Source organism: Pseudoliparis swirei, chromosome 18 (assembly GCF_029220125.1).
Source record: "Pseudoliparis swirei isolate HS2019 ecotype Mariana Trench chromosome 18, NWPU_hadal_v1, whole genome shotgun sequence".
Lineage (NCBI taxonomy): Eukaryota > Metazoa > Chordata > Actinopteri > Perciformes > Liparidae > Pseudoliparis > Pseudoliparis swirei.
Genome location: NC_079405.1, coordinates 25,938,025 through 25,959,743, shown reverse-complemented (window position 1 = coordinate 25,959,743; position 21,719 = coordinate 25,938,025). Strand labels below are relative to the sequence as shown.

General features: G+C 49.2%; 1 protein-coding gene across 5 annotated transcripts; it reads right to left on the bottom strand.

Moving 5' to 3' along the window:
• Window positions 1-51: 51 nt before the first annotated feature.
• Window positions 52-21,347, bottom strand: LOC130207968 (death-inducer obliterator 1-like). 5 transcript variants are annotated; one of them, XM_056436782.1, is made up of 18 exons: window positions 21,257-21,347; window positions 19,832-19,918; window positions 18,749-18,848; window positions 17,326-18,496; window positions 16,127-16,538; window positions 14,361-14,714; window positions 12,798-13,047; window positions 9,643-10,195; window positions 9,366-9,525; window positions 9,111-9,227; window positions 8,817-8,978; window positions 8,053-8,209; window positions 7,449-7,941; window positions 7,087-7,234; window positions 6,912-7,001; window positions 6,619-6,814; window positions 3,812-5,475; window positions 52-3,682 (listed from the first exon to the last, which is right to left on the bottom strand). In XM_056436782.1, exons 3-18 carry the CDS (start codon window positions 18,828-18,830, stop codon window positions 653-655), a joined length of 9,039 nt encoding a protein of 3,012 aa, XP_056292757.1. In that variant the 5' UTR covers window positions 18,831-18,848; window positions 19,832-19,918; window positions 21,257-21,347; the 3' UTR covers window positions 52-652. The 5 variants fall into 5 exon arrangements, with proteins under 5 accessions (XP_056292757.1, XP_056292754.1, XP_056292753.1 ...); XM_056436779.1 differs by having other exon boundaries at window positions 52-5,475; window positions 18,749-18,851; XM_056436778.1 differs by having other exon boundaries at window positions 52-5,475.
• Window positions 21,348-21,719: the final 372 nt, after the last annotated feature.

Genomic DNA, 21,719 nt, shown 5'->3' with positions numbered 1-21,719 from the left:
TCTCACGACCTAAACTGAATACACACTTGAACCATTAAGACGACAGAAACACGCATTTCATAAACCGGGTTTAATTGGTCGCACTCAAAGAAAATCAGGACATGTCATGAACAACCATAGATGAGGATGTATACTGTAGATAGCCGGAGCCTTTAAGTTCAACGCTGCTGGACATATAAACACACACACACGTTGTGTGTAAACAGTGTTTCCTTAACCTTCACATTATCCATCTCAGATATATGGCTTTTATTTTCTCTACTTAGAAAAGTATGATTAAAAACATCAGTATATACACAAATACATTCATATTTACATATTGCAAATAGTGTGTTACTCAGTTACATAATTTTCTTTTTTAAAAAAAACCTGCTTGTACAGGAGAAAGGTACACAAGTCATAGGATTCAGTGACCTACATCTTGTCGACGAGCAACTTCGACGGCGCTCGTTTTCATTTTTCAAATGTGATAAAACAAAGTTAGAAACCTTTAAGCGACAAAAAAAAAATACAAACCGTGTCAAACCGTTTTTTTCTTCTAGCACTAACACAAATGTGGAAATAACGAAATACTGCTCATCTCCATTTACAGTGAGACAACTGGATCTCAACCGCGTCTCAAAACCACCGCGTAGTGTCAATAAAACCGGCACTAGGACGCGTTCTTCTCATTTTCTGCAGGTTTCTCGCCCTTCTTGGTTGTATCAGTTTTACTGTCTTTTTTCTCCTCTTTCTTTTCTCTAGTTCTGCTCCTGTCCCGACGATCCCTGTCCCTGTCCTTGTCCCTGTCCTTGTCTCTATCTTTCTCCCTGTCTTTGCCCCTGTCTTTCCCGCGGTCCCGGTCCCGGCTTCGAGATCTGTCCCGTCTCCGGTCTCGATCCCGTTCGCGTTCTCGATCCCGGTTTCTCCCTTTGTCGCGGTCAGAATCCCTCCTGTCAGAATCCCTGGGTCGGTCCTTCTCGCGGTCCCTCCTCTTATCGGTGTCTTGATCCTTGTGTCGCTCTCCCTCCGTCTCCCTGTGCCTCTCGCCCTCCTTCGCTCTGCTGCGGTCTTTCTCTCGGACGTGCTCCGGATCGCGATCTTTCTCTCGGGCGCGCTCGGGTTCGCGATCTTTCTCTCGGGCGCGCTCGGGTTCGCGATCTTTCTCTCGGGCGCGCTCGGGTTCGCGATCTTTCTCTCGGACGCGCTCCGGATCGCGATCTTTCTCTCGGACGCGCTCCGGATCGCGATCTTTCTCTCGGACGCGCTCCGGATCGCGATCTTTCTCTCGGGCGCGCTCGGGTTCGCGATCTTTCTCTCGGGCGCGCTCGGGTTCGCGATCTTTCTCTCGGGCGCGCTCGGGTTCGCGATCTTTCTCTCGGGCGCGCTCCGGATCGGGGACTCTATCTCGAGTGCGCTCCGGATCTGGATCTTTATCTCGAGTGCGCTCCGGATCTGGATCTTTATCTCGAGTGCGCTCCGGATCTGGATCTTTATCTCGGGTGCGGTCCGGATCGCGGTCTTTTTCTCGGCCGCGCACAAGATCGCGGTCTCTCTCCCGGCTACGCTCCGAATCGTGGTCTCTTTCTCGGGTGCGGTCCGGATCTCGAACTCTTTCTCGAGGACGTTCCGCATCGGGGACTCTTTCACGAGGACGCTCCGAATCGGGTACTCTTTCACGAGGACGTTCCGGATCGGGAACTCTTTCACGAGGACGCTCCGGATCGGGGACTCTTTCACGAGGACGCTCCGGATCGGGGACTCTTTCTCGAGGACGCTCCGGATCGGGGACTCTTTCACGAAGACGCTCCGGATCGGGGACTCTTTCTCGAGGACGCTCCGGATCGGGGACTCTTTCTCGAGGACACTCCGGATCGGGTACTCTTTCACGAAGACGCTCCGGATCGGGGACTCTTTCACGAGGACGCTCCGAATCGGGGACTCTTTCACGAAGACGCTCCGGATCGGGGACTCTTTCACGAGGACGCTCCGGATCGGGGACTCTTTCACGAAGACGCTCCGGATCGGGGACTCTTTCTCGAGGACGCTCCGGATCGCGGTCTCTTTCTCTTGGACGCTCAGGATCGCGGTCTCTTTCCCGAGGACGCTCCGGTTCCCGGTCTCTTTCTCGAGGACGCTCTGGATCGCGGTCTCTTTCTCTGCTGTGCTCCGGATCGCGGTCTCTTTCTCGGACACGCTCCGGATCGCGGTCCCTTTCTCTGGCTCGATCCCACTCTCGCTCCCTGCTCCACCGCTTGCCCTGTCCTCTGTCCCATGGTGGCCTTCCTTCGTGGGGGACTTCCCGCTCTCTTTCACTCCGGCAGTCCTCAGACAGCTCCCTCAGTCTCTCTTCAGCGGTTTGGGAAGGACCAGGAGCAAGTTCTCTGTGCACTCCTTCAAAGAAACTGAAGCGATCTCCGATGCGTGGGTCTGATTCCTCTCGGGTGATGCTGCTCCTTCGCATCATTTCGGGAGAGTGGTGGCGCCAGGGGTCGTCCCGTGGCATATCAGGACTGTGGGTTCCCAGGCGACTTGGCGGACCATGGGGAGTGTCTGGAGGAGTTGGCAGTAGAGGCCCACTGTGGCGAACAGGTCTCGCCTCATCAGGTTGGCGAACAGGTCTCGCCTCATCAGGTTGGCGAACAGGTCTCGCCTCATCAGGTTGGCGAACAGGTCTCGCCTCATCAGGTTGGCGAACAGGTCTCGCCTCATCAGGTTGGCGAATAGGTCTCGCCTCATCAGGTTGACGAACAGGTCTCGCCTCATCAGGTTGGCGAATAGGTCTCGCCTCATCAGGGTGGCGAACAGGTCTAGCCTCATCAGAGTGCCTATCTAAGCGGTACCGCTCCGATCCTCCAAAACTCTGAGACGGGTGGGGTCTATTCTCCTGAAGGAGAAGACCGCGGTGCTCATCAAACGATCCTCGATGTGGTGGTGAGGAGAGCGGTCTGGGGCTTTCGTACTGGTTATGTGGATTGAAGTGCTGTCCGCTCATCTCGCTGCTGGAAGGTGGGCCTCTTCTGTCCTCGTACTGGTTAGGTGGAGGTCCTCGGTATGCTGGACCTGGCAGGGGACCATGATTGTCTTTAAACATATGGAGAGGGTTTGGGTTCTGGTCCACACTTAGTTTGAAAGAGTTAGGATGGTCTCTGTTGTAGTGCTCTGCAGGGCCTCTCGGTGGGTCCACAATCGGGGGTTGAGCCCCATGGTCCCTATACTGAGATGGTGGGGGACCCCTGGGCCCTGGGAAGTGGGACGGAGGAGGGAGTCTGTTTTCAAAGTGACTGGGAGGTGGCCCAGTGAAAGGTGGAGGAGGACCTCTGTTTGCAGGGAAATTAAAGGGTGGTGGAGGACCAGCGAACCGTGGTGGGGGTAAACTGTTCTGTCCATCAAAAGAAGGACGTGGGGGAAGGCCGGGAGGGAGGCCTTGCTGTCCAATGTGCTGTGGGGGAATGGAGGAATTAAACATTTGAGGAGCAAGACCTCTCTGTGCCGTTGGAGGGAATGGTGGGGGTCCTCTCAGTGGCATGATATTCTGGAGTGGGGGTCCAGAAAGAGGCTGCTGCTGCTGCGGCTGCTGCTGCGGCTGCTGCTGCTGCGGCTGCTGCTGCTGCTGCTGCGGTGGTTGGGAGCCTGGCCACTGGTTCTGATAGGGAGGGTGGTATGCAGTCGGAGGAAGACCATATTGCTGGCTGTTGTCAACCTGCATGGGGAGAGGACCACGCACAAGGGGAGAAACATGCATGGATGGAGGGGGTCTCTGCATAGAAGGGGGGCCCGACATTGGAGGAAGACCTTGCATGGGTGGAGGCATAGACATCGGAGGCCTTACCGTCAGGTTTTGTCCTTGCATCGGATGGGGGAAGTTGGATATTTGGGGAAGGTCAGCTGGAGGTCGATACTCGCCGTCGTAGCCCGACATGTGACGCGGCATGTGATAAGGCTCAAGCGATTTGGAAGGGTCAACCATCGTTGTGCTTTGAGTGAGAACTGGGATCGTCAAAGGTATTGTGGAGGTGGGCTCGTCATAATAACTAGCGTTGGATGCATCTTGGCTATTCTCCTCATAATCGGAGTCCTCATTAGCTTTTAAAATACTTGCAGCGTTTGGCCAAATACTATACATGTCCAATTCGGTTTCTGCCTTGATCGGCTCAGCTTCCACAGTTTTAACTTCCGGCTCATCCATGTAGTTGACCTCCATATCGGGGTCTACGTCCTCTCCCAATAATGGAATTGCGACCTCCGCATCACTCGACTGCATGAAGGGTAGCGTCTCACTTTTCACCTCCTCACGAGGCAGCGATGTATCGGGGCCTTGAGAGGAGTCCGGGAGTTCGGCTACATTGGACACCGGAGGTTCTTGGACCACAGCTTGTGAGAAAAGAGTCGAATCCACAGACAGAGCAGACGTCTCCTCTTGATCCTCAGGGACGTCGGTCGATTTCTTGCCGGACGACGCCTGTCGAGGGTCCCGGCTCTGTCGGGGATCTCTCTTCTGGTTGATCAAGGGAGAAATCGATGAAGCTTTCACTAGTTCCTCAACCTTTTTGCCAAGCTGCATGAGCTGAGTATTGGCCAAAAGAGATTGGGTAGTTTGAGTTAAGAGTGCGTCGGGGAGTGTCAACGAGGCACTAGGTGTCCCTGTAGAAGACGTCGGCTGTTCCACCTTTTTCAGGAACGCCTGTTCCCCGATCTGTTTAAGGCTTTCTAAGATTTTTTGGGAATCAGTTAGCAATTCAGTTGCAACCGGAAATTGACTCGGTACGACCGGTTTCACATCTTCAAATATCGAGTCATCCTCTGGGTCGTACGCCACATCGTCAACTTCATTTGTATCGGACTGTTTCGAGGCGTCAGGCTTGCTTACGACCTCAACGGGCTTCTTCGGCAAATTGTAGCCACTACCGGGGTCATACTCCTCTTCTGGATCGTACGGCCGGTCATCTTCGTCCTCCTGCACTTGTTTCTCTTTAGAAATGTGCGCAAACTGCTGCACAATAGGGTCCAACATTGTCGAGGCCTGGACCGAGAGTTCACCAACCGGATCAGACGGAGAGTTGGACGCTTCAGAGTCTTGCTTTTTCTTCCCGAAAAGAGTTTTGAGAATGGTCTGTAGAGGAGTAGTGGTCGCTGCAGAGGAAGCAATAGAGCTGGATGAGGACGGGGAGTCCCGGCCGGCGGTGGCGCTTGTAGCTTTGATAGAGGACAGAAAAGAGTAGACGGAGGAGGTGGCCACGCTGCTGCTTGAGGTCTCGGAGGTGGTGAGTGGAGGTGACCCTGAAGGAGTTGTGCTGAAGGGGATTTCGTGAATCTGCCGTGAGCTTCTTTCGGTTCTGACCAGAGGAGAAGGCTTTGGAAGGCCAGTGTCATCGGCGTCTTTGGTCTGCATCTTGAAGCGTTTCTCCTCAGCTTCCAATGGAGCAGCGGCTCGCTTTCTGTCCTTCTGGCAGATCAGCAGCCCCAAGAGGAGGTTTGGACGAGCTGGTTCAAGCCCTGCAAAATGGAAGAATCACACAAGAATCTTTGAGGACATGTGCATATGAACTAACAGATACAATAAAAAACTAAACACAGAGGGATATTCTTTCTATAAACTACGAAAACAAAAGCATTTCTGACTTGGACAGTAAGACCTGGTGAAATGAGAGCATGTGAAATATGTTCCCCAATACATACATAAAGAATTAATAGGACAAGAAGCGTTATCCTATATAAAGTTATCTCAAGTATATCCTATTATACGACGAATAGTCGAAATGTGCGGTATAGTTAGTAATCATCAAACAAAAGTAAAGCAACATCCATGATTATGTGAAGGAGGCAAGCTGCTAAGAAACATTTGTTATCATTAGGTTTGTGTTTGTGTAATTACTTTGTAGATTGCCTGCCAGATAAAACCAAGAGTTAAAATAAACAAATAGAAAACCCTCTAAATCATTCAGACATCGCTAGATTGCACCAGGAAATTGCCAAAAACTGCAATATAATTCTGGTTTATCTCCAGGTGCATACATAAAATGTGATATAGCATCATAACCAGAAACATCAGACAAAATCAAGTTGTATATATATTTTTTCTAAAGCTATGCAATTAATAAAAAGGAAGAAAACAAACGCTTGCATCTAATATTCACTTTCTGGGGCACAATATGCAGCTGCAGATTACCGCAACTCTAATTGCATTGTGGGTACTGTCCACTGCGTTGTACAACCACTGGTTGCAAAGTTTACATTAAGCACTAATGCTTCATTTAGGAAGACATCTTAAGCCCCAGTGGTTTAAACCAGTGGTGCAGCGCGCTACCATGTGAACACCAGCGTGGTATAAACTTATTGTTTGTGTGTGTGTGTGTGTGTAGGAGTCTTAACAAACAGGCTGAGACTGGCAAACTTCCTTTATTAGAAATGTGTGATACAAAGTTAGATACACAGTGGAGAGCACAGCAGCTGTTATTGGCACAGAAGTCGGCCACTCAACATGGATCACCAGTGACCCCTGCTGTACAAACCCGTGAATTAAACACAGGCTCTCACTTCCACCACGAGTCCAACAACAGAAATGACGCCAACTATACTCACTAAATAAATTACACTCGTGTCAAAAAGGTACGTTTGTGTTCTCTTGTAAACGCTTACCTGGCCCATCAAACGGTAAGAGTTTGGAGGGTAAGGGGTCCCTGGAGCTCAGCGGGATGAGGTAGAGGTCTTTGATGCGACGGTTGTTGTTCGCCACCACACCAAAGCGTCTCCTGCTGCTAAAGTACGAGAACAGAGAGACATACGCCGCCTCCTCCTCCTCCGTGGCTGGGTGGAAACGGATCAGACACAGCTCCTGAAAACAACAAAGAGAAGCAGTGGAGCGTGTGAGTGATGAGAGGCCTTTAAAGAAAGCACTCCAGTACAGATTATTGTTTTCCCGGCGAACAAACCTTTGAGAGCGATGTTTTGAGTTTCCCGACGTAATCCCACACCATGCTCGGCAATATCCGTCCTCCGACATGAATGATGTCCGGCAAATCCTGCACGACATCAACAACATTAATTTGACAACCCTTGGCCCAAAGTCTTTGAAATGAAGCCTGATCACCGGGCTGAGTTGCTAACCTCCTTCAGGTGCTCGAAGGATCCCGACACCAGGTACGCCTTGGTCACAAACTTGGCCACAGACGGCATGTGGATTAACCCTTTCCAAATCTTCTCTTGGCCGTGGAGGAAGATTGCCGTCTCACCATCAGGAGGCGGCACGGATGAACTGCAGAGAAACAAAACACGTCTTTCTTTTAGGGAAAACCCAAAATCTAAAGGCCCGAATCCCATTTATTGTCTACAGGGCGTTCCTCAAAGATTAGAACAATGACTCTGCCTATCATGCTCGACTCTAGCATGTACAAAAATGAGTTTTTACATATATTCATGCAATTTTAGTTTGTAATGTTAATTCATGACAGTGTGGTGAGATCGAGCACCTTGTTTTGGCCGCAGACGGTGGAGCCGGGGGCATTGGCAGCGGCGCCTTGGGTGCCACGTCCACCAGGGCGCCGATGGGAGCTGGGAGGGGCTCTGCGGAGTTGTTGATGGGTTTCTCCGGAGGCGGGTAGGTGACCGTCACAGCGGCGCTGTGCCTCGCCATGCGTGGGTCTCTGCGGGTGATGCTGACGGAGGACACGGTGGGGTTGATGATGGGCGCGGGGGCCTGGGCCAGCGGCGCCAGCAAACTGAGGTCCAGCTGCTGCTGCTGCAGCGATTCTGGGACCGCCGGCTCCATGTTAGTCGGGTAGGACGGGGGGATCGGGTAGGCGGAGGGGTCTTGGTGCTGGTGAGCCGTGGGGGCCGGCGCGTAGCCGGCGGGGGAGACATCCCCCGACTTTGACAAATGCTGCTCCGGTCTGGCAGGCCGAGGTTCAGGCTTCTTGTTCAGTTTGGCTTTCTTAGCCGCCGGCTCGTCTTCGGACTTCTGACCTACAGGGAAAGATTTTTTTAAAAGAGTCATCCGTTATATCCGTCCAACACACTGTCGAGTTCACCGGCTGACTTTGAAGGCAACGCTCTCTCTCTCGCCGCCTCATTTACCTGTGCATATTTTACAGTTGAGGTCAAATAGGTGAGTCCTGTGTTGAGAGGTGGTGTCTTTGAGCATGGTACCGTAAATATCCAGCATGCCGCTGTTCCCCTCCGCAGCCGAGGGCTGAGCCGACGCTGAAGGAGGGACGCAGGACTCATCCTGGTCCTGTGGACAGAGACAAGATGGACCCCCGTCAACACAGAGCAGACGATGGTCACGCACAGAACGCGAGATTACTCATGTATAATATTGGATTCTGAGCAAAGTAGACTCAGGTAGGTTTTAATGCCAAACAATGAAGAAAGACTCAAAGAAAGTAACACAGGGTTCATACACATGCTGACCAATGGATTTCCATGACTTTAAACCAAATTTCCATGATCAAACATTTTTGTGAAATCTTGGTGTATGCACGAGTGACACCTTAAAAGACACACATGATTAAGAGACAATAGGTTGATTCGAAGAATATATATTTAATGTTTATTCTTTTAATCAAACTGTGTAAATGTACTAATATGAATATTACAAATTTCCATGACTTTTCCAAAAACTTTGGGGACTTTTGCAGGCCTGGAAATAAACATTTCTAAAAATCCATGACTTTTCCAGGTTTTCCATGACCGTACGAACCCTGTGACCGCGTTGGAAAACCAGGACAGTTGGCAAGCTGACCGACCTGCTCTGGTCTTTACATGGTCAGACATGTCTAACACCTCATGTGAACAGCTAGAGAAAGAAAGCTAGAGAAAGACAGCATGCCACCACTTACTGCAGCAGAAGCCATGCGAGAGGAAGTAGAAGAAGAAGCGGTGGCAGAGATACATACATCTGTATCGGACGTTGGCGGAGCGTCCTCCATATCCAGGCCGTGGGAGCTGGTGTCGTGCCTGCTGCCCGACTTGGAATGCCCCCTCGCACCGGGAGACTGGGCCTAGAGGGGACAACCGCATATGCTGTAGCAATCACACACATCGCGGAGAACAGTTTCTCTCTTGAAAAAAAAACCTCTCTCTTTGAGCTCGAAGTCGACTTGGCGTTTCAGTTCGAGGGACGTGACGCTTACCTCCGCGCCGTCTGGCTTCTTCCACTCGGATATCTCTTTGGAAAGCAGCTCCTCCGCACTGAGTCTCACGAGTCTGAAGGGGCTCACCTCGCCACCCACCACCCTGTAGAACAAGCCCTGAGAAACACAACACGGGGAATTTAACATCTCAACGGGAGGGGACATCAACGTGAAGCGGGTCGGGCTGTCGCCTCCCCTTCCTGAACACCGTGTGTACTCGACAGAAAAGACGAGTGTGCGTTCATGTCCGCTCACTTTGTTCTTGGGGTCCTTCAGGTTGAACATGAGGGACCTGTACTTGTTCTTGTAGCGGCTGTCGGTGTTAAGACAGAGGTTGAACATTTCCTTCTCGATGGCGACGGACAGCCTCGTCACCTCGTTCTCAGTCTTCTTCAGATCGTCGCTGTCGTTCACCCTGGCGGGGGGAAAAAAACAACACGTACGTTTTGTTTGCCGTTTGAAAAAAGGTGGTAAAGATTTAGAGGTTCATTTTCAACAAGTATTCTGGACTGCGTTTGGTGGCGACTCCTACCTCTTGTAGATGATGTCCGTCAGCGAGCGGCGGATGTTTGTCCTCATCTGGTTGTTGGGCGGCAGCGCCAGGGCCGCCACGGCCGCCGATGGCGCCGGATGTGCCGCCCTGGAGGCCGACGAGTGGCTGGAGGGAGTGGACGGGACTCTGGAGGAGGAGGAGGAGGAGGAGGACTTGCCCGGGGAAGGAACCTCCTTGTGCTGCGGCGCCTTCTTGGGAATGGTGAAGTTGGACTTGGTGACTCTCAGCGCTCCCGTGGCGTGGATCGGACCGCCGGGGGGGCGAGACGGGGCGTGGGCCGGCACCTGGCCTTGTTTCTTGGACTTTGCCGCGGTTCTACTCGGGGGCGCCGCGGGTTTCCTGGACCCCTTGGTGGTGGCGATTGACGGGGAAGGCTTCTTGCCCTTCGGGGTGACCTTGGCCGCTCTAGTGGCCGGGGACTTCTTGTTTCCTTTGACCGGCGGTGCGGACGCCGGCGGAGGAATCTCAGGAGCCGGGACCGGGTCCTTCTCCTTCTGGTCCTTCTCGCTCGGCTTCTCTTCTTTCTGGGGGGCTGGAAACAAAAAACATGCCTATCATTCACAACAGGACATGCAGAGGGACAGTATTGTAACAATACACATCAGGATGCTGTGGGGCCCTATAATCAAAAAGATTGCATTGTTATTGTTAAATTTCATTTAGTTGAACAAACAGAACACGCATAAGTACACATTAGTAAGTACACATTAGTAACCGTGTACAAGCTGAACACTGAAATACATTCTGAAATAAACAGTGTGGACACCTGGGCAGTTATAAAGCCCTTGTTTATTTGTAGCAGTGGATGAAAGATATTGTACTGTTGAAGCAGGTGTATTTAGGGAAGACATATTCTTCCCAATTATTTAATAGTTTGCATATCGCTGAGCTAAAGCGACTTCTCTGGGCACACAGAACCGAACAGGAGAGGTTAGTGATCTGAGACCAGCTAGATATTCATAACTCCCATCTCAAACTGTTAACATAAAAAATAAAAATGAATTCCTATCAGTTCAACTACAAACCTCCATCAGATGAGGCGATGAGCTCCGACCCGAAACTAGATCCAAATCTTATTCATGGTTCTTTTCATTTCAGTAAATAAAGCAGGTACAAATGCATGAAACATTTCCCCAAACTAAATAAAAAGAGTATATCCAACAAAGTTGCACCGAGACCCGTTTGACAACACACCCTCATCAACCCTTTCATCTGCAGATGAGTTCATCCTCCGTCGTGTTGCAGCGTGAACCCCACCAGAACACCGACCACACGCCCACTCATGAAGCTCACTGTGGTGCCGAGCGACAGCACCGGGACCCCGAGCCACCAGTCAAACCGGCTTCTGAAGACGGCCGCATCACAGAGAGCAGATCAACGCGCCATCGTTTCCTTCCTCCTGATCGCAACCAGTGGTCTTACTGATCAGGAGGCATTTGCTAAAGATGAACCCTCGCTATCTTATCCAGGAGGATCCAGAGAATTCCTTCAATGACCGGATTTAAACAACAAAGAAAGAAAGAGGTGAAACCAACTATCCACATTTCATTGCAACAAACTTTCCACTAAATACACATCAGGTGCAAAATGTGCGGTAAAAAAAGTTGAGCCCAGCTCTTCTGAATCTGTGGTATCAGCCGGGTCTCCCTCCTCTGACTCTTTGGGATCAGCCGGGTCTCCCTCCTGACTTTGGGATCAGCCGGGTCTCCCTCCTCTGACTCTTTGGGATCAGCCGGGTCTCCCTCCTCTGACTCTTTGGGATCAGCCGGGTCTCCCTCCTCTGACTCTTTGGGATCAGCCGGGTCTCCCTCCTCTGACTCTTTGGGATCAGCCGGGTCTCCCTCCTCTGACTCTTTGGGATCAGCCGGGTCTCCCTCCTCTGACTCTTTGGGATCAGCCGGGTCTCCGGCCTCCATCTTCTGCCGTGGCCTTCCTGGACTTCAGTGCGCTGTCTCCAGGCGGTCTGGCTCCCGTGGCTCGGTTCTCTTCGCTCTCCAGTGTAGAGTAGATTTATCAGTCGTATGAACCTCTCGGGATATCCTACAGCAAGCCAACACCGCTCACATAATCAATCAAGGCATCCTAAAAGCTGTTATATCACCTTTTATTTCAAAGCCAGTGTTTCCCACGAGTAGTTCTGCAATACGAATAGTTAATTCAATATGAATCAAAAACTTTGCCGTCAGCCTGTTTACCAACAACAGAAAAAACAAGAGCAGCCCAATGTGAGCCGGTAACTTCAGTCGTCCGCAACAAAACGGGCTGATTGTGGGACACCTACCTGCTGGAGGAAAGGAGGACCTTTTTAATGACAACAGCTGCCGCGATGAACCCAGGAAGTGGAGACTTATGTGGGTTGTCACAGGAAATCACTCGAAAAGACCACACAACACACCAGTCCTCATCACCTCTACTTGTCACGGCGAAGCACTAGAGGTCAAGGCTCTCCTTTCATTGCTGCATGTGGTCCTGTAACGGTGTCTCACTTCAGCCCTGCAGCGAGTCCATTAAAAAAGTAATGGTTCAAATTTGATCCAGCAGCGGTATCCTTACTTTTAGTCTGTCATGGGACACGAAGGGTTAAGTAAAGCTGGATCCTACTCGACCCATAATGCTGGATCATCATGCGTTAAAGACGCTCCTCGCCTTTAGTTTTTTCCCGCTCCTGCATTTAAATTAAATCGCAGGCTCTCCGTGAAGACTTCCCAGAGCTGAGCTCATCCCGGTGACATCACAGCCACGGGAGGCCGAGTGCACTCGTGTTCTCGTGCCTCGTAGCGGTGATAATGAAAGGATCTGGATGAGTGCAGCCTGTCGAGTGCCCCTTTCAAAATAAAGGTTCTGGATTATTGAATACTTACCCAAAGCAACCATTATCGCACTTACCTTTTTTTTTCCTAACAGCTGCCAACATTTCATTCTCAAAGCCTTATATTAACATGATCAAAATCACAACACTTTGCAGAAGGTTTGGTTTTTAGGTCCGGAGGTGATCTCCGGAGCGCTCGCGTTGGTCCCCCGTATGTACGGATCGCTTCTAAATGACGTTGGCGCCACACGAACCACATTTATAATGCAAAACAACAACAACGTGGTGTCAACAACAGCCCCCAGACCGTCAAAGAGATACATACACTTTTTGTTTAACACTGTTGGTGATATGGGTGTAGTCTTTTCTGGTGTTACTGCAATGTAATTATGGTCGCTGGACCAGGACGCGGTGGCCGGCGGGGGCGGCTGTTCCACGGCATTCTCATCTTCGTAGTCATCGTCATCCTCGTCGTCATCCTCCTCCTCATCATCATCATCAGGATCAGCACTGTGGTCTTCCTCGCTGTCAGACTCCTGCTGGGCTTTCTTCTTCCTCCCACCAGTGACGCTCCTCTGCGTGGACGGGGAGAGAAACACATTCCGGCTTTTTAGTCAAAAAGCACTCGGCGAACAACGTTTGATCAAACAGACACGTTGGACTTGATCGCTTGTCAGAAAAAATGATGGATTCCCCCACAAGATGCTAGGAAAATACAACTGTGGTAAACAAACGGCAATGAACCCTTTCAGTCTTCCGTTTGCCTGCTCAGGTCCGTGTGCATTGTATATTACCGCTTACACCACTTTCCATTGGCCCAGCTACATTGCTCTGCATGCAGCAGCGAAGCTTCTGTAGATCTGGACATATTTCTATGAAAAATACAGCGAGCCAAAAGTAAAATGTCAGACATTGACTTTAGGGAGTTGGCTCGACGCCGTCAGCCAAATAGCAGTTCATTAAGCTTGAAGGAATTAAACATTGCAATGCATGCAGGGTAAGATATGTTTGTTTAGAGGACATCATGTTTACTCGCTCCCCCCTCACTCAAGGTTCAATCCCAAAAGTCCATTTGGTCTTTCAATGATCTGAAAGCACATGGATTTAATCCAGCTTTGACAGCACAGGGAGCTGTTGACTGAAGAGCAAAACTAGACATAACAGGAAATGGGCAACGACATTGTTATGTTATCACCCGTTTAGAAAATGAATTACATAAAGGAAAACAATGTGGTCATTGGGTTCTAAACACATTTCTCAACACATGCTGAGCTTTAGACCATTTCACGATCACTTGTTCCCATGAGCCATCGGTCAGTTAATGGTCCACTTGCTCATTGGGATCTGATCCTTTGGACTTGACCTGATCCACTGCAAGTTCCCAACACATCCCGGTTACCACGGTGAGCCCATGGGCAACAGCGAGTCGGCTTCTTGTTATGAAACAGCCGAAGACCAAAATTAGGTGGCTAACCCACACAATCTGCATTACGTTAGAAAGCAGCAGCTACCGGTTAAATTTAGCTCTGCTCTTTCACTTCCAGGTGGCATTTCAGAGCAACAGTAAATCTTTCAGAACCACTTTAATCAGGCTGAGACTCTTGTGACATCATCAAAATGCAGAGGGTGCAGCCAGGGCGAGGAAACAAATATGTTATACTCTTTAAAAATGCATATGACGAATAAACTGAGTGTTCAAATTAGGAAACAGTGAAACCAGCCATGACATCAAAATACAAGTCTTAGAAAACCCCTGTGAGGAAAGCCTCAAAAAGGTGATAAAGACACAAGATGAAGAAGTCTAATATCAACTCCACGATGACAGACATCCACTGCTGCCCTGCACAGCCTCTCATCGGGGACAAAACATGAACACGGTCCAAGTTACCTTTGGCGCGGACCTGGTTCTCCGAGCCATCTGCGTGGGCTCTTTGACGTCCGTGATGGACTTCATGGCCGCGGCGGCGTGCCTCAGGATGCAGCCGTTGCCACAGTAGACGGAGTCCGGCTGGGCGTTGTTCTCGCAGCCGGGCCCGATGCACTTGGGGAGGGACGAGTCCTCGCCGGCCTTCTCCTTCGGCACCTCCGACGGCGGCGGCGGCGTCGTCTTCACCTCCACGTTCGACGCCACTTTCTCCTCCGTGTCCGGCGGCGCTTTCGGCTCCGTCGGGGCGGCCGTCTTGTCGACGGTCGGAGCCGCTTTCTGGTCTGCCTTTGGTTGGGCCGGCTGCTGGAGGGCCTGCTTCAATCGGCACACAATGACAGTAACAGCCGATGACCAACGGGGTCATTTCGCGTAGTTTGACAATACCAGCGTACAGAATTTACTACTCGCAGGAGTTTTAAAGATGTGTACGAAGCTTCGCAGAACGGGTTCAAGCTGCCATCACTAAACCATTAACCATTCATTTGTGTACAGATTTAGAATATGGAGGTACCGTCTTTGGGACCTGATCTCAGGGCTCTTACACATGTTGACCGATGGATTTCCATGACTTTAAACCAAATTTCCATGACCAAACTGAAATCTCGGTATAAACATTAACATTTGTGAAAATTTTGCGTATAAAGAGCATACGCCGGCTTATATTTTGAGCGTCTTTCTTTAAAAAACATATTAATTATTTCAAACTCTGCGTTAATGAACATGTGATTATAACAATTTCCATGATTATTCCCAAACTTTTATGATTTAAGTTTTTTCCATGACTTTTCCAGGCCTGGAAATAACCATTTTAAAATTCCATGACTTTTCCAGGTTTTCCATGACCGTATGAACCCTGTGATCTGTATTCCCGAAACACAGAAACACTCACATGCACAATTAAAATCACAACGTATCCCACTGCAATTTAAAAAGCACACAAATCAAAAATATTTGTTAAAGGGCAAAATGTGTCAAAATACCATGTTATATTAAATGTTATCGTGCCGCAGAAAGTGTGTCGCTTACGCATCCCGTTCTACAGACTTAAGAAAGCACATTTGTTTGGTACAGATCCAACATAAGAAAACCAAACAATCATTTTTATTTGTTTGTCGATGAAAATGGGGATGTATAAACGATGCTTCCCTCCAATATACCAAATCGTATCGCATTTTGAAAACTGATCAAATTGTTCGGCCACACACAAGAACAGCCGGAGTCACGAAGCACTGCAAGTCAGAGATTGGAGAATAATTCAAATGTACTTTTCAGCGACAGATGTAAGCCCTGAAAGACGTATGAACCGTTTACAGCATCAAATATTTAACAATAGCGTCATATTAACTTTGACATGCCACGGACCAGATGACCAAAACGTAATTGCCTTCCAGATTCCTGATGTTTCCTTGAAGAAGTTAATAATTAAATTACTTAATTGAAATGTATATGGGCTGTAGTGATGCTATACATCCTATCGTTTGCCCGTACTTTGTATCCGACGTCTATTTTAACTGTCTTAGGTCATGGATTGTATTACATGCATTGTTTTGTCCATTCTTTGGACCTCAGGAAGCTTCACAGCCACCAAGGCGTCTAATGGGGATCAAGTTAATAAATAATAGACACGCACTGAGAAAACTAAAAGTAGAGCAAATAAGACGATGATTGAGTAGCTGGACTGGGACCACAGTTCAACGCCTTTTAAGTGGAGAGCAGTTGTAACCTACCGGCTGAAAGATCTTGATCTTCTTTTTCCCAGTTGGATTCGTAGCTTTCTCTATCCGGCCCTTGATGCCCATGTCCTCCGCTCCCTTCTCTTCAGCTCCGGCGGCGGAGGACGGAGGCGCCAACGCAGCCTGGAACGCCGACAGACCGGCGTCTCCCCCGCCGGCGTTGGTTTTCTCCGCAGAGGTCCCGGCGTAAAAAGAGAGCGCCGAAGTCGCCGCTTTGAGCTTCCCGACGTCCGTACTCGTCGATAGGATGGCCGTGGCGGGTCTGACCACCTGGTTCTTCTTGGCGGTGCAATTCGGGCAGACGTAGTCTTCGCCATTTCTCTCCATCAGGCGCCCGCGAGCCTCGGTGATGCCCACGCAGTCTCCGTGAAACCACTCCTCGCAGCGGTCGCAGCAGATCATGAACCTGGTGAACACAGAACATTTAGGGCCACATTTAGTCTTCACCGGGAGATTAGGGACACGACATGTGGCTGCAGACGGTGGTTGTCGCCGACAACAAGGAGGGTAGCGCCGAAGAACAAATTATATTAAATTGATTATAAATTTCATTTCATGAATAACACTTTGAAATAGGTGCAATGTAAAGGGTCTAGAGTCGTAATATAGCAGCTAACCGTGAATCTATACGTCAAGATATTCGAGTAAAGGCGTCTTGAGTAGAGAACGAAATAAATGTAACTGTTAGTAATCCAAGCTTCTCCTTACATTATTGACAAAGCTCGGCCATGCGTGTGTGTGTGTGTGTGTGTGTGTGCGCTCTTTGTGCATGTGAGCTTGGCCCCACTGACCAGCTCAATACGACAGTTACAGGTAATAACGCCTCAGGTTCTCCCTCGGGAAAACAAGGTTAGCTCTGCCAGCACTGTTGCCGTAGTTAGCAGCGATCGCTGTGAGCGGCTGGCTGCAGAGCTAACAGAAATGCTCCAAATCTCTCACATAGCAACGTTCAAAAAGGACCAACGTGGGAGATCTACGGGGATCTACAGGCAGAAATGAAAAACGTGTTGATTATTATGTTTTTATTTGCGTATAATCAACTGAAATTAAGAATTGTTGTGTTTTCGGCACATTGGGTATCTGTAACCGCCGCGCTAGACGTCACTACATCCCACGCGTCCTTTGAAAACCAGACGCCGCGGTCCCTGATCACATCCACACCGATACGGGTATAAAAAAAAACGATACGATACCTTTTGTTGTGTTTCTGGCGACAGATGCAGTAAAGGGCGTTGGGGTCGTAATCTCCCTCGTCCGAATCCATAGACGAGGAGGAGGAGGAGGAAGACGAAGACGTCGAGGAGTCGTTCTCATCGTCGTTCTCATCGTCGTTGTCCTCTCGCGTCGGAGGCTTCTGTGCCAACACAGGAGCCGGGGGGGTCGCTTTAGGCATGACTTCTCTCTTGACCAGAATAGTGACTTTGTTTGTAGTCGCAGCGGCGATGGCGATGGCGGTCGCAGTGGCGGCGTTAGCGGCGGCGGTAGCAGCGGGAGCGCCTTTAACGGTTGGCGCGCTCTTATTGGCGACCTTCTTTTTATTGACGTAGGTTCTTATCGGTCCACGTTTCACCAACACTGCGTTGGGCTTGTCTGTGCCCTCCTCGTCCGTCTCATCGTCAGACTCCCCGGTTTCCTCTTTGTCATTTTCCTCTGCGTGTTCCTTCTTCTCCACATCCCCTTTGCCTTCAGAGTCCCGTTCCGGCTGAGGCTGTTCTGTCTTGGCGCTCCCTAAATCTTCCGGACTGGGAGAACCCTCTTTGTCTTTTTTCTCCACATCTTTATCCGCCAACTGGTCTTTCTTAGCAGCATCTGTGCCGTCCTCCTCGTTCTCAGAGCTCCCCTCATTTTTGACTTCCACTCCGCCGCCTCCTCGGCCGCCTCCTCCTCCTCGGGTCCGTCGGCCGCCTCGACTTCTCCTTTGGAGCTCTTTCCTCGTGCTGCTTCTCGTCCTCCTCTCTGGGGACTCCACCGTGTCCTCCGAGGCCCTGGCGTCGGCGTTACCGTCAAAGCTGGCCTCTGAGGCGGTCTCTGCATCCGTTGGGGTCTGGGAAGGAGGATCGCCGCTTTCCAGACTGGGAGGGGCGCTCCTCCTTAGCCCTCTTTTGGCAGTCGAGAGGAACTCCTCCAGTTTGTCGGTGCGCTTCGGCTGCCTGCCGCTCCGGCGTACAGGACCGCGGCTGTCATTGCCGTCGGCTGCCGCCTCCACCGGCATCTCTCGCTTTGCGACAGTAGACCGTCGGAAACACCAAGTCTTCTTCACTTCACTGTTGGCCTTGGGGGATTTGTCATCAGGCTCCTCTAACGTCTCTTTGGCCACATCCTCGCTTTCTGTTGGAATCTGCTCTCCCGCCCCGTCTCCAAACCCTGAGAACAAACAACCAGAGAAGGCTGTGGGCAAAACAGATAGCATGCAGCGTAACAAAGCAAAGACACTCGTGATTGGTTTGTGAAGCATCAAGCATGCAAATTAATCAAAACAAATGAAGTGATTGCTTGGCTCGGATAAGACCCGTAGTCGACCGACATTGTGCCCCAAATTTAAAAAGTACAATTGTGCCAGGTATTACAACATCCCCACCCGTTTATTGTGAGGGTAAAGAAGCTCAGCCAAGGTACCTTGAGAGCAGGTATCCAAAGGGTCCTGGCTCTGCTCTGGTTCAGGAGCTAGAGAGAGCTCAGGGCTCTCATTCTTCTCCATTGATGATGGAGTCAATCACTACTTTCAAACAGATAGTGTACAGTTAAAAGAAGAGCACAAAAGACCAGCTATGACTATTTTATAATGTGAAAAATACCGAGGGTTGCCACATTTGCATCAACTAGGCAGCGCTGGGTTTGCTCCATCTCTTAACAAAAATGTAAATATACTTGTTCCTCTTAAATTCTGACAAACATAAACACTAAAAGTTGATTTGAAGCATGGAGCACTAGGAGGGAATGCAATGATGTCACCATTTTACCACGGACCTGAACAACCTTAGGGCTGCTTTAATTGAGGAGGAAGCCTGGAATACAATTGTGTTAACAATTTCACCAATAGCTGAGGCTAACGCTACAGAAAATGAATATGGCCACAGTGGAACTACATGAAATGTCTCTTTTTTGTCAATTCTGATGTCATAGAACAGATGTTTTACAGTTTGATAACCTCTGGTGACTTGTTGCCTTTGAGAAAATGTTTGTGCGATGCAGAAATATTGTAAATGCTCCTAAGTCACCAGCAAGAGGATTGTGTGTTTTTTACATCTGCACTACGGTAAGTTATAGACAAATGGAAAGATACGTATCCGTACGCATTAGGGATTTTATTTCGTTGAACTCGCACTAAACCCCTGACACCTAAACCGAGATATGAACCAATCAATGACTTTTGTGAACCGCTAAAACCCCAAGAAACCAAAACACTTATTTTGAAAACGTGAAGGCCATCAGTAGATGTATTATTACTGTGTATATATTGTATCTGTGTATATCTCGGCGGATAAGTAACCATTTCAGTCATTTTAAAAATGAATAGTCTTGAATCCATCTTAATCGTTAAGTCTAAAAACCAAATTAATTGTGGCCCGACACAACTTTAATTCATTCTATTTAGTCTTATTGAAAAGGAGAATTAAGTACGTCACTCAAGATTGTCCAGGGCCAAAATTGCGATCCTTTTATTTAAGAACATATAATAATAAAAAATAGTCACTTTACCTGTGGTTCAGCAGTAGGTGAGAAACGGTTGTTTTTCAAACAAAACAAAGCCTGTGCACCAGTAATCATCGGTCTTGGTACAAGGATCTACCAAAGAGGAAAACACACGTTAATACTTCCCTTCAGCCATGAAAATAATAAAATGTGATCTTCATTTTTCTGGATTATTTATCAATTCCACATTTGCTTAACAAAGACCCCAAAACACGATTATAATTCGACAGATTGCAGTCGTGTTATTCAAAGTTACTGCAAACGGAAAACAAGACCAGAAGGCGCAACTATTTGTTGACAATAATTAAGAAACCTCATGGAATAATCTAAATAGCGTAACATCGGACAGCATGTTTACACTCGTTTGAAGAGCATTTTCATTTGTGAGTGAAGTACAATTCTGACAACATAACATAATAAATCAAATCCCTCCAAAGAGAGTGATTAATCAGGACTCTCCCGGTCCCGGAGCCGTGCCACGTGAATGACAGGGAAACAGTTGCCATGAGAGGTGGGAGGGGCGCGGGGACGACCGGGGGGGGGGGGGGTCTTTCTCACCCATACAGAATCGCCGCTGTCGCACTTTGACACCGCGATGCCATGTTCGCAAGTGGGGTGTTACGGGTCCGGTGATTCGTGCTCGCCACCGAAAGGCTGCACCGGGGGCCTTGCTGCGCACGCTGCACCGTCAGTGACGACGCGGCCTGGATGCCAACCACAATCACACACCGTGTTCAGACACTTGTCTTCATACGACGCGTCACTATATCGCCGATAGCAGACTGTTAGATTACCTCCTGCACACACGAAACAACCACCGCAGGAACCCATAGGCTGCGCGGTACCACTCGACCGTTAGCGAACCTCCCGTTAAACCATGAACACGGTGGTCTGTCATCGTATGCGTTATTTGGGTGGTAGCTTACACTTTGCATTTATAGATTAAACACGTTTAAATGTATCTGCGCTTCTTACTCGTATGGTACCGTGATAAAAGGGAGCGTTGCAGAAAATACACTCCTAGCGAGCTAACGCTATTAGCCACCACGAGCATGTGCAAGCTAACGGGAAACTCAACCCGCAGGTTAGCTAGCGAAGAACTCTTAAGCTAACGTTAACGCTCGAGGAATACGCGTTTACCGTCAACTACTAAACCCGCAAAATGACACGCATGCGTTCTGTAGCAAGAGTTATAGCGGACTAACCGAAGCAAACAGCCAGAGTGAGATTAAATGGCGTAGTTTGGCTGTAATTTATCCACGTTAACGTGACAGCTAAAGCTAATGTCAGACGCAGCGTAGCTTCGAAATTCCCGGAGCGGGACAACGACTGCGTGAGCAACGCCACCGAGACCGTGTTGTATCCAGGGGGGAAATCCCTAGTACACTAAATAAACATTGCGGTTGTATTATATTGTTGCATTCTACCCACCTACACGCTCGAAATACCGATAATATGCCCTCGCTCTTCGGTCAGTCCTCCATTTTCCATTCCCGCTGGATCTAGCGAACTGACTGCGGCAGATGGCTGACGGCTTAGAGAACGCGCTCAGTGCGTCGACAGCGCCCCCTGCTGGCCTGGAGGGCAACTGAGCAGCACGGGACACAGAGCCCAGTGTTGTTTGGCTTCAATGGTTTACCAAACACAAATTAATCAATATTAGGTTAATCTGTAGGTATGTCGGGCACTTTAAAAAACCCTAATATATAGATGTACTTCACTTTATTGGAAAGTCGAATTGGCCTTCATTTAAATTAATAGTTACCTACAGCAGACAATATACTGAATATTTTAACATACGACTATTGGTCAGGCCTTTTTATAATGTGTCTCTTATGAGTAAGAAGTTGAAATTGCAAAAAAAATATTATAAGCTCTTTGTTTAAAGCCAATT